General features: G+C 40.4%; 1 protein-coding gene across 1 annotated transcript in view; it reads right to left on the minus strand.

The window, feature by feature from the left end:
- Positions 1 to 339: 339 nt before the first annotated feature.
- The window catches only part of EFNA5 (ephrin-A5), a 272475-nt gene continuing 260065 nt past the window's right edge, over positions 340 to 12749 (minus strand). The window contains exons 3-5 of the mRNA XM_004678362.2: positions 10236 to 10301; positions 9751 to 9831; positions 340 to 4598 (exon numbers count right to left, since the gene is read on the minus strand). Coding sequence (XP_004678419.1) covers positions 4477 to 4598; positions 9751 to 9831; positions 10236 to 10301 — 269 coding nt within the window. The 3' untranslated portion in view covers positions 340 to 4476. The remainder of the gene's footprint in view (positions 4599 to 9750; positions 9832 to 10235; positions 10302 to 12749) is intronic.

Raw genomic sequence — 12749 nt, forward strand, 5'->3', positions numbered from 1 at the left:
GGGCATATAGTGCCTATTTTAAGGCTGAGATGAAATCTCACTTTTTTTCATCAGAATAACTGGAATGTTACAAACTACAAACTTTCTAACTCTGCATTCTTTGAGCTTCTCAAGCCTTTTCTAATACATGTTGTATTATCTTTCCTGTCCACAAAGATTTGAGAAATCAGCAGAGTACAAGTAGCCCCTGAAATAAAGGTGTCATTCAAGGAACAAAGAAGTAGAAGGAGGGCTCCAATTAAAATGATGAAAATCTTTAATTTTTATTTAGGTATACTTGTATGGACACGTGTATATACAAATACAGATTGTATGGGTTGGTTTTGTGTGTGGGTTTTTTTTTTTTTTTTACATTTTCTTTTACGTTTATATAATGTCAGCATTTCAAAACAGCACTCGATGAGTAAGTGCAAAGGAACTGCAAAGCAGAGCAGTACAAGCACAGGACCACACGGAACTGGACTTCACACCCAGACGCACACACAATGAGTGGCTTCAATGGGGTGTCAAGGGTAAGCATGGAAAGCGGATTTTGACTCATGGGTAACCTCCAACATGCCAGCATCTATTAAACTGTACAGACAATGGGAGCAAGCCCATTGTGGGGAGATTTGTCTCACATCCGAGCAGCTCTGGGGCAAATGCATGGGAAAAACTCAGTGATGCCAAACCAGAGACAGACCTGCCCATTCATGGTTCTGAGAGGAAAAAAAATGCGGGAGGAAGGCGAGAGACAAAAAAATATATATATATATATAAGAAATAAAAGGGGGTGTAGGCAAACAGGGGTGTTGGTGGAGGTGGTTTTCAAAAGGAAAATTAGTGACCACAGTTCTGGGAGCAATGAATGGAGGGGAGGTGTTTCCACTGTTTTCCTAACAGTGGGCAAACTAACAAAAGTGGCAGCGGCCGCTGCAGTTGCTAAGGTACCAGAGAACAGTCCCTGCAAATGCGCAGGTACTGGGTGATTCTTCCTTTTACAATGTCACACAATGAGAAATAGCCTGCATTTCACCTTCCTAGACAGACTGGTTTGCAACCTTTCCCCTACGTGGGCTGCATGTGGTACTGGCAAGTCTCTTCCTGGGGAGAAATGAAACAGTCCGTGAAAACCACCACAAATAAAAAACCAAAGTACAGAACCGTTACTAAATTCCCTAAACCTTTTGCAAACCAACTTGCTGTGGGTGGAGGGTGGGAGGGGCACCACAGGGCTCCAACATCAGACCTTAAAACAGTAAGGGCAAAATATTGATCTAAAAAAGCCATGTTGTCCCAGGTCCCGAGATGATGGAGTCAAGGTTGGGAAGGCGATGACCACGTGCGAGTCCTGTATGGAGCAGAGTCTCGGCCGTTCGTGACATTTCTCAGTCACGTATACATTGGATGTTTCAAAGCCTCAATGCATGTTTTGTACCTGAAAGACTATTGTTCTCACTTACAAAAGACATAAGAATCAAATTAATACTTTATTATCAAACACTATATACAACAGAGGTCGCTAATAATACAGAATTTAAAGAACGCAGTTTTTTTTTTTAATGTTTTACTTTTCTTTCCTCTGCCACCCAAGAAAGTACAGTACAAAACAATAGTCTAAGCTAACACGAACTGTTACCTGGTCTATTAAAGGATACACGGTATCCACTAAACAGACAGATCCCTATTTCCCTGCTTCATGTTGCAAAGCCCTTGGCAACCAGGGGCAAAGGTCGCTGGGGTTTGACTAACTGGGGCTGAGAGTCAGCTGTGGCTGCCCTTCAGACTTTTGATTGTTTTTTGAAAAGTAAAAGCTGCTACAAAGTTGCATCAACATCCTCCTAAGCCCCCCCAGGGTTGTAACAAAAAAGGCCACCAGCACTTTTGGACAAGATGAAAACTATCTGATACCAATCATCTTCTTTAGAAAATTCCGTGGCAAGTGTTACCTACAAGTATGTCACAGGTGGAGAAGCACACTGTCTACTGGTGGGGTGAGTTCTTGCTAATTTTTTTCTTTTTACTTAATTTGTAGTGGCACAACGGTGAAGTCAAGGGGTCTAATTTCACTGTGAAAAATGAAAGACATTGGCAGAGAGGGCCATGAGTAATTATTTCATCATTTGTTAGAGACAAGTGCTAGAAAAACCACAGAAGTCACCATTTCTAAAATGAAATTAGCACTGCTAACATAGTTATGACTAACTGGAATCAGTACAGGATCATTTGATTTCCTTGTGGTTATAGAACATGCAGTATTATTTTGGTTCTGACTATTGATCCATTTTAGAAAGTATCCCTGCCTCTACCCAAATCCCACTGGATCAACAAGTCCATAACTATTAATAAAAAGAAGTATTACTGGATATCACTGAGAGTACCGATAACACTCTCCACTCCAGAGAAGTTCCTGATGTGGGGGAATAGGATTGATTGTATCTTTGAGGCTGGCAACCCCACTCACATGGTTCCAAGTAAGAACAGACCCAGCAGTAACTTCCACTGCAAATGTATCAGGTAAACCCAGATTACATTTCAACGTGTGTACAACTCTCCAGGGTGCAGAATCTTTACAGCTACCTTTCAGTCTCATATTTTTCCAATTCTGAACTATTCATACCTCTTAGCAAATTCCCATTCATAAAGTCTGTCCATAGTGTGACTCATCTTTTTTTTTTTTTTACAGACATGTTTAAAAAATATAAAAATCCTCATTTTGCTGGAATGCTTCCAAATTTTCACATCTTAGAGCATCACATTTTATTTTTGGTTTGGTTTCGAAAGGTGTAGTTTTGTGTTGTCTACTGTGCAATAGCAAAAAAAAAAAAAAAACAAAAAAACACAAAAAAACAAAACTAGGCGTCTTTTCCATTGGTCTGGCGCATTGCCCTGTCTAGGCTTTGGTGTTCCAAGTTCCTGACAGCCTCATGAGTAGTAGGAAACCCCAAGCGTGCATTTCCTCATCAGACTGGAAGCATTCCTGGTGGGCCATGCCTTTTCCTGAAACAGGCTCACCCTTTGTCTCCTTCCACCCCACCCCCACAATGAAACAAGATAGCCCCCATACTTCTAAATGTATCAAGGGATACCACTTTTTCTCACAAGTTTAAATAGGACAAGCATATATACTCACTCTCAGCATAAAGTATATCTAAATAATGTATTTTCTATTCTAGTGGATTTTTAAAAAAATATTTTGTTAAAGTCTTTGGGACTCCATCTTGTTTATCTCCCACAGATAAACACATGTTCCCCCCTACGCTTCAGGCTGTGTCAGAAAGGGAAAGAATATAAAATCAACACTTGAATATTTTATTCCAAACTTTGGAATTTTTATTCCAAATTTCCCTTAAGCCCTCCCAAATAGTGTTGACTGACTCTCCTGGTCGACGGGGTTTGTGTCTGAGCCCCCAGAGGCGCGGAGTGTGGAGAAAAACGTGGGTTCTGGAGTGGGAGTCGGGGAAAGGCCACAGCACACTGGTGCTCCAGCAAAGCCAAATTTCATCTCCTCTGGCCTGACATCCTTTTCTTGATACATACTGTCCCCAGAGAAGTATCCAAAGCTATTCCATTATGCACTCATCAACCCTGGCTTGTCAGCCTTGGGGAAGGTCACTTTATTCATAAAAATGCCTCTTTGAGCTTAAAAAAAAAAAAAAAAGTTGTAGCACCATGGTGATCTATATTCAAAGAAAAAAAAAATCAAAAAACAAACCTGGTGTGCATTGCCCAGTCACCAAAAAAATTAGAGGCACTCACGCATACACACCCCCACCAAACCCAGTTTTCTGTTTTCACGCTTGCTCTGTGCTAGCATTCCAACACCCAACCCGCCTCCTAAAAAAAAAGGCTTCTTTTCCAGAGTACAAGTTTTACTGTCAAGAATGCTTTAAGACAGTCAGATTAAAAAAAAAAAAAAAAGTCTCAACCTTTTAGAAGCCTGTTCACTTATACACTCCTAGAGGAAATGGTGTAATATTATAGCTATTCTTAATACCTCCCCTCTGGACTTGACATGGTGACATGATGCCCTGCGCGATCATCTTACAGTCTTGAATGAACAGGCATAAATATTGTATGGAGAGCGAAACCCTCCGGGGCCTCGCCGTCACCGGCTGCATCTGCCACTATTCTTCCTGCCCGCATACTGCGGACACAGTGCACTAACAGAGGTGAGCTCTTGGAGAATGCACAGGGCTGACGACCATGGTGTCACTGGGACAATTTGGCATTTTCATCTGGAGTCCATTTAATTTGGAAGGGGTGCAAGAAGTCAAGGGCAAGGGCCTGGGGTGGGATGGGGTGAGGGAGGCAGCAACTACTTCCGCCCCCCACACCCAGTTGTCGCTTAGAATTCAGGCTGAAAGAAAGAAAACAAAAATGTGACATTTGCCAAAAAACCAATAACAAGTCCCTTCTTAGGATGAGCAGTTAGGTGGATCTCTGGTGTTCCAAGACCCTGATGTTTTCGGTGACAGGTGACGGGAGGAGAATGTGCTATAATGTCAAAAGCATCGCCAGGAGGAACAGTAGGACTGCCAAAAGGCGGCTGGGTAGCCTTGGTGTTTGTGCAGCGTTCTCGCCGCGGGATGGCTCGGCTGACTCATGGACGGTGTCATCTGTTCAAATAGAAAGCACACATTCCAGTGAGATTTCACATCCTTAATAACTCTCTTGCAGCAGCCTGCTGTTAACAGACCTCGCCACCCTCTGCAAAGTAGGGTAATGAACCTTGTGCCATCATTGACTTTCATGTCTGCATAATCACTCATTATTTACAGCAAACAAAGGAGAGGCAGAGAAAATTGGACTTTCTCAGCAACATTAGTGCTTTCCTTAAATGGGAGAGGGGGTGCTCTGCATCCAACTTTTGGCAGGTGAGCTACTTTGGTTTGCTACCAGACACACCTTACTTGAGATACTAGAATATAAAATTTAAAGCCAAGACGTCACTGGAGAAGCCAGTCACCCACTTTGGGTAAATAACATGGTTAGGAGGGGTGGGATGAGGTAGTTGCTTTGGCATATTAGTGGTTAACCAGAATGGGCTGCTCACTTTCCTCATTTTTAGGGGTTTCATAGGAGTTGTGTTGAATGCCCAGCTGTTGGTTGGCTAGATGAATTTTCAAGTATGAAAAATTAAATGCCAAAATAGCAACATTTTAACTAAGCTATACATAATGCCCAATAAACCAGTGCTTACTGGTTTGCCTGTGATTAGAAATCAGTTGTGATATTTCCATTTCAAACCCTGTATCTCCAGGATTAAATTAGTTGAACTTGACTATTTTTATTTTTATTGTGCCAAAGCTTGGCACATAAATTATTAGACTGGATGCAAATTTTCCTCTAAATAAAATGGATTAAGTGAGTTAAGCCTCTTTTATTTAGCTATAAAGTGTTCTACGAGGTTGCCTCTGACTTTGGATAGCCTTGCTGATCTGCTTGATTAACAGGCTTAACTTCAAAACAGGGGCTTTGCAGCAATTAGTACTGAAAGACAGATCGGAGGCTTGCCTGTCAGGCACACCACACTCGTGTCCTCTGTCTTCTTCTGTTACCTGGCCTAGCCTTTGTTTTTAGGCTAGATGATTTCTGAGTTATATGTTTTTGGGGGCCCACTGTGGGGTTCTGTATAGATTTAAACTCAGCATTACAGAAATTCCTGTGTAATTTTCACAGGAAATTGGAGATGGTGGATTCCCTCAATGGTCAAGCAGAGGGAATCATCACAAGTGACTGCCCCCCCACACTTGACTGAACCCCTTAACGGATTAACTAGTTTTAGCCTCAAATGTTCACACCACACATGTTCCAATAAGGCTGCTTTAGCTCCCCATTTGGTAGGTTATTTTGGGGGCCTGGGAATGCTACTTATTAACTTAATTTTTTTTTTTTAAGCATTCCCAGACTCCCAAAATAACTTATGAAATTTTATTTTTGGATAGTGAGGGAATCCTGACTTTTCCCCAAAATGATAATTTTCAGGCTCACAGAATGGGTCCTGCCACAGCTCTGCTCACGGGAGAGTAGTTCCGTTCACATTCATTCCCAATGTGAACTATATAAATGTTGGGCTTCTTCCCTGAAATGCTGTCATTATTTCAGTCTGTCCTTGTGCAGAAGCTGCTGTATCCCTGTGTCAAATTTGCTCCCCTCTCCTGGACCTTAGCAAACCTGCATAGAGCGGCAGGTTTAGCTTAGGAGACTAGAAAAAGTTAGGAAGCAAAATTGGGGAATTAAACGGCTATAGAGGAAAAGACCTGCAGAGTGTAGTCAAACACTTGTGGACACTTTTTTTTTTTTACCCCTCTCTTTTCAGCCTTGCAAATGTATTAAATCTATAGATAACAGGAGGTAGAAGTAAATGCCCTTAATAGCCCTAGAATTAAAATCCAAATTACTTTTTGAAGAGCAGCGATATGTTGTCAGTCAGAACAACAGAGCAATCCAGGCTTAACTGTGTGAGAACCATAAACTGAGGATTCCGGAGTTCATTTTGAAATACCACTTATATTTTTTCACCTGAAATTACAACCGCTATTGTGTTCTTCTCCATCTTATTTTTACTAGCATAATACCCAATCCTCTTCCCTGTAAGGCTGGGAAGTGTGCAGCCAGAAAGACTTAGGTACTTGTGTGAGCGCCCTGGCCTGCCCCTCAGGGTGCTGACAAGGGCTGTCCATTGCTCCAGGCCCACTCAGCAGCACAGTGAATGACCCTGCAGGACACTGAGAGGAAAGCTTTTGTTTTTCACTTACATGAAGTATGAGGCTAAATGTGCCTTTCAGCCCTCTAATCACCCATGATCTCTGGCATTTGTCTTTTCTGTGAAACCAGTAAGTACCATCTTGCCCTCAAAGGAGAATATCTGACCCATTAGGGCATCAAGTTCTTTGCTCTCTGCAACATGCTGTTCCTGGCTCAGGCATCTACAAAGCAGCCTTTGATTAAAACAGGTCTTCAGTGTCGAGAGATTCTATGGTCTCCGAGAAGCAAAATGAAAAACTGGCTGTCATTTGGGTAAATCTGAGCAATATCAAGATTCTAAGGAGAAATTTATAAGCAAAATCTATCCCAATGGAAATTACATGGAAACTTGAGAGAATTTCTAACACCTTTACAGTTACTGTGGCTTGGAAGGAGAAAATGTTCCTCTTCCGAAGCCAAATCAAATCTTGCCTCCTGGCTACAGGATTACACAACATGGGGGCTTCAATGGTTAACTGAAAGATCACTAGCTGTATTTTGGAGCATATTATGTGGCATATGTCTGCCCTGAGATCAACCTGTATCCCTGATGCTAGGAAACTGGCAGGCAGAGTGTGCAAGCAAATAAAAAAGACAAATACATTCCAAAGACAGGTGAATTAGTACACATCGTTGAGAACATGCAGTGGAATCCTTTCAGGTTTGCTGGATTCATAAAGCCTGTATTTGTACCCAGACCTGGATAAAGGTGAATATTCATTCACTCAACCCTGAACGCAGTGGTACTCAGAGACAAGTCTGAATTTTCTGAAGAATAAGATGAAGTCAAATTTCTTAGTCTATTCATCCTGACAGGGATGGTAGCTCAACCTTGTTTTACTTCTGTAGCGAATATGCCCACCTTTAGAAAGCCCTGAAATTCAGTCATAACTGACTCAAGGAGTTTGTCCTCCGCATGCAGCCACACGTTCTCTCCCCAACACCAGACACACTCGGAGCCCCTCAACACAAGTCTATCAGTTCCATGTACATAAGTTTTTGGCTATCATGGAAACTAAGTGCTTAGTGGAAATGAGCCAGTTTCCTAAAAGTAAGTGAAATATACTCATGAAAGAATGCATCTTAATGTCTCGTATCTTACTAGTTGAATTCATAGAATCATCCTCAGTGTGTTCCTATATTACCAGAGAAAAACATGCAACCTGTTCTGTTTCTAGAGAGCCTCTTGCTTGCTTCATAGGCAGTGGAATTTACATGGGGAAAGATAATTAGAGAGATAGACCTAGATGCTGCATGGATTCTGCAAAATTACAACATGGGGTCATTTATGTTTCCAGCACACCTTGCTCTTCTGCCAGTCCCTGTACACAGGACTCTAAAGTGAAGAAGCCAAGACGATGAAGTTCTCTTTGTGAACATCACTAACATCTGCTCAAGATAAGACATCCCTACTAACTTTGGAATGGGTGTCCAGAAATAAGAATATTAAATCTGACTCTGGCTCAAGCTATGTCCTGGACAAGTCTCTGGCATACAAGGAAGTGTGTGGACTCTGTGACCCTTTCTAGAAATCCCATCTAACTGGGATTTTGCAAATACTCGAGCTTGTGAGATCTCTGGTGCCAAGAAAAGCCACAATAATATTTCCAGATTTCCAGGACACAATTACAATGGGCCCACATCAGAACTCCTTCCTTCTACCTTTCTGAAGAGGCTAATGGATCTTCTGGGAAGCACAAAGGTTTCTGAGAGCCTTCATTTGTACTTAGGTACTTAGGTAAGATGTCTGCCTTAGAAAACAAGAAAGCTGGGGAAAATCTAACTCTTGCTGTAGTTACAATGTATGTCACTGTATGTCCTGGGGCACCGGATAGCCTCAGCCAAGTTTCTCTAAGGCTCAGGGACAGTGTTGTCTCCGTAACAAGACTCAAAACATAAAGTGGATCTCAGATATTTCAATTTCTAGCACCTCGAAGTCCTAATGCAAATATATATATACATATATGTAAATATATATATACATATATATATTTATAGATGAAATTCTCACATCTTTCTGTGAAGAGGAAATTACTTTTTTCTTAAACTGAAAGATGGTCAAGGAAGATGGAAAAGGAAACCAGTGAAGATCTTAAGCGAGTGGTGCTGGGGCAGGATTGGGGTACTGGGGTGTGGGGGGAGAGGAAGTCTTGTGAAGGTGTCAGGGGTGTGGAGGGATGTTCCTCCCACCCCTAACAACCACAGAGGCTTCCTCCCTCCCAATCATCCACTTGCATTAAATAGCCAGACTGCATTTGTAACTAAATGAGTAGCTTACTGTAGTGTAAATGCTTCAGTGAGAGATTGTGTGGATTTTGATTTCTTTACAGTGAGTAGAAGTTAGTACTAGGAAAAATATACCTTACTATTTATTTTGCCTCAGTAATCAAAGGTCACATTTTGCTTAACAGACCACTGATATCTGTGTGGAAGCAGCAGGTGTGTGAATTTGTGGGATTAGGAGGTAACAGAATTATTCTTCTCCAGACCAATGGCCATTGACCATACAGCACAAATAATATTTCAGATAAAATGAAGTTCTTCAGATCAGTTCAATGATGCATGTGAATTTCCAGAGAAAAATATGTTGAATTAGTTGTTATTTTGTGCAGGAGTTCTTAATTTATCCATAGATTTGGACTTGATACTTTATAAGCATTTACAACAGAGTTTTCCTCTGTCTTCTATGAAAACAGATCCATGAATATTCACAGTGACTCACCAGCATGCTCTGAGGATATGGTAAAAGGTAGTGAGATTTTAGCATTCTGATGGGGCTTCTACATTAGGATATTGCATTATATCAACCCATGTCCAAAAAAAGAAAAGTCATATTTTATCCAACATGCATTAAACAGAGAAACTGGAAAAATGAGGTAGAAGTAATATTAGCATTGCTAGCAATGAGCAAAAAGCACAGAAACTATACCATGCACCATGCAGAAAGGAAGAAAGGAAAAAAAGTACTGAAGCACCAGAGAGAGATGCATTTGTTAAAAGAGATTCTCTAAGCATACTAACCTGCTGGTTCTAATGAATTTTCTACTTTGTCGTTAACATCGAAAACACGATCATGAACACCTATAGTTTTCATACAGCTATCTATAACAAAAATAGAGATAACAGCCAAATATGTTAGTGAAGACACCCTTTAACTCCCATTTCTTTCTTTTTTCTTTCTCTCTATTTTTCCTTTTATTTCTCTAGAGATTAGTTTATAATCAGTGGCATATATTCAAATGCCAATATTGTTCCCATTGGCTACGCACATACAACAGTCTAAGAAACAACAAGTTAGCAACTGCTGTGTACTTCAAATAAAAGCATCATGAATGATGAGAAAAAATATGATGAAAACTAAAACATGGATGTTGATATACAAAACAGATACCACACAGGATTTAACAGTAAAAAAAAAAAAAAAAAAGTTTTACCGCTGTGAACCAGACCACACAATAAAGCATGCGCGGTGAAGCCACCCTCTGATGCTCATTCTGTGAACTTACTTGTTGGTCTTACAAAGACTTTGAGCTTTAGACAGGACCTTCTTCCGTTATCTGGGATTGCAGAGGCTGTGGATGAGACAAAAATAGAGAGCAAGAGAAAGAAAAGAACAAGATCTGATTACTCTTTAATTTCAAATGCAAGTGCTCTACAAAAAAACTTCCTGAACATGGGGGTTTATTCGAATCTTCCCAGAAGTCAACATGAACAGTACCTTTCAGACTTGGGATAGGCTCTGACGAAACAGCTGTTTTCCTTTCCCTATCAATGTCTCTTTTCAGTATAACAAAGGAATTATGTAAGAATGTTGGTAATCTATAGCAAAGCACTTAACATGATCTGTTAACAATTTTCTCTAAAATACACAATAAGGCTGGAGCTCCCCTGCTTCCCCAGATTTGTCTCTAGTAGGGAAGGCTCCACCAGAGTCCATGGTGAAAGAGCTTCAAAACCAGTGACAAACTTCCAGAGCTGACTGCTCACGACCTGCTGCTGCAGGGGAAAGCAAAGCTTTGTCTGTCCTGAAATCCTGTCTGTCAGTGCTTAGCAAATAATTCAATTAGAGGCTTTCCTACGAGCTTGGCTCCAAGTTCAATATGGCTAAACATCTACCATCATGCTATTATAAGTACAATATGCTATTGAGAAAGCACTTTGCTGCAATGGTACATTTACTTTTTTTTAGAAATTTGCCATAGAGAACGATGGAATTAATAAAATAGGCCTACCAAAAACATGACAACATGTTTCAAGTTATAAATCATTTAGGAAGAAACTTTCTTCTCCTCTTCAAGATAATGAGACTGTAAACTTGCCCTGTGTTTGAAAGATTATCTCCCTTTCCTCCTCACAGCCTAATGTTGAGAGATTTCCAAGGGTGGTAAGAACCTTCAAAATCACATGTTTACTCATGCATATGAGAAATGACAAAAAATTAGAGAAGTAAGTGCCATATACTTTCCTCTGTGTTTGCTTCAAGTGATTTCTATATTCAGAAAAAACAGATGACATCCATTAACATGCACATGGCTTCTAGTTACTTGGGTTGTGCCCTCAGCGACAACGCAAGTACGCTTGTTTGCCTGTCTCCCCTCTCCTTTATCTTATTTTCCTCATAGGGGGCCCAGAAATCTAATATGCTTATTTTTCAGGTGAGCGGATTTAAGATGCAAACACCAAACTAATTTTGCATGAATCCCATGAAACTACAGGTTGATGTCCTTGAAGGGAACTTACAAATTCACCATCTAAAGGACATCAAGCTGTAAAGGAACTGTAAAGTCACTAGTCAACACCTGTTGAAACTTAATTTTAAGACAAAAGTCTACAGAAAAAATGTTTTCCACCCTCCTCATCTCCCCTCTTCACTCTGACAAGCCGTTAAGAAGTGCTAACAGCTTGCTCTGCTGTAGGCTTTCATTAAATCAAAGTTGAAAAAACTCCCTCTACTGACATTTACAGTAACTAGAGTGTTATTTAGGGCACAATATTTGCCCTCTGTGGCTTTATCCAGGAAATGGTGTCCTTCCCGTGGACCCCAACTGTAAATGTGCATGTCATAAATGCAGTAGACATAGGTGACTCCAATTCATTAGAAAAACCATGGTTTCTTGAGAGTTTATGTCTTATTCATGAAAGCTGGTGTGAGAAGTGACATGTGGATATTTACACTGCTGATCTATGGATTTCTGAGCTAAGATGAACTTACCATAAGCCTCACAGACTTGAAATGCTACATGCAATAAGTGATTTTTACTGGTGATACTGCAAGATAGAAATGGCTCAAGGCAGGATCAAATATTTAATTGTTTTAGTGAGAACTTCTTGAAGTTAGTTCAGGTCTTTTAGATTTATATGTGGGAGATCAATCATAAATCCAAGACAGGCAAAGCACTGGAATAACTAAACTGCAACAAATGATAAGTAGAGAGTTTTTCCTACTAGTCTCAAAGAGGAACAATTAGTCTCAGCTAGAGATAAGCTACATTCTTCTGTGAATTGAGAATATAAAATACATTTATATAAAATCAAGATCTCTCTTCAGCACACTCCCCCAATTCTTTGTTGCTTTTGTAGCATCAAAAAAAGCTGTAATAATAATGAGACTGATGTTTTGTGATTTGTGATACTGTTTGACAATTACATTCTAATCTTTAGGAAGAAACAATGAACAAAAATTATAATGTGAACACACAGCACATATTCCATTAAATCAATTAACGCTACAACTTTCTACCTTAGCTTAGGGAGGAGCCAAGACATCAGCTCTAAACTGAGAAGGTGTCCCTGCTATATCATTATTACTTGGGTGGCTTATTTAGCACACTAACAAGCAAAATTAAAACACAAAAGTAAAACTATTCAATGTTAGCAAACTCAATTTTTTTTTAAAGATTTATTTATTCATATAGAACTGGGGTACAGGCCAGAGATGCGGAGGGCGAGAGGATTCACCAGAGACAGAGGGGGGAGCAGAACAGGCAGATGGACGAAGTACACTGCTGAGGGGAGCAGCG

This window comes from Condylura cristata, unplaced genomic scaffold, assembly GCF_000260355.1.
Source record: "Condylura cristata isolate star-nosed mole 26May11 unplaced genomic scaffold, ConCri1.0 scaffold00007, whole genome shotgun sequence".
Lineage (NCBI taxonomy): Eukaryota > Metazoa > Chordata > Mammalia > Eulipotyphla > Talpidae > Condylura > Condylura cristata.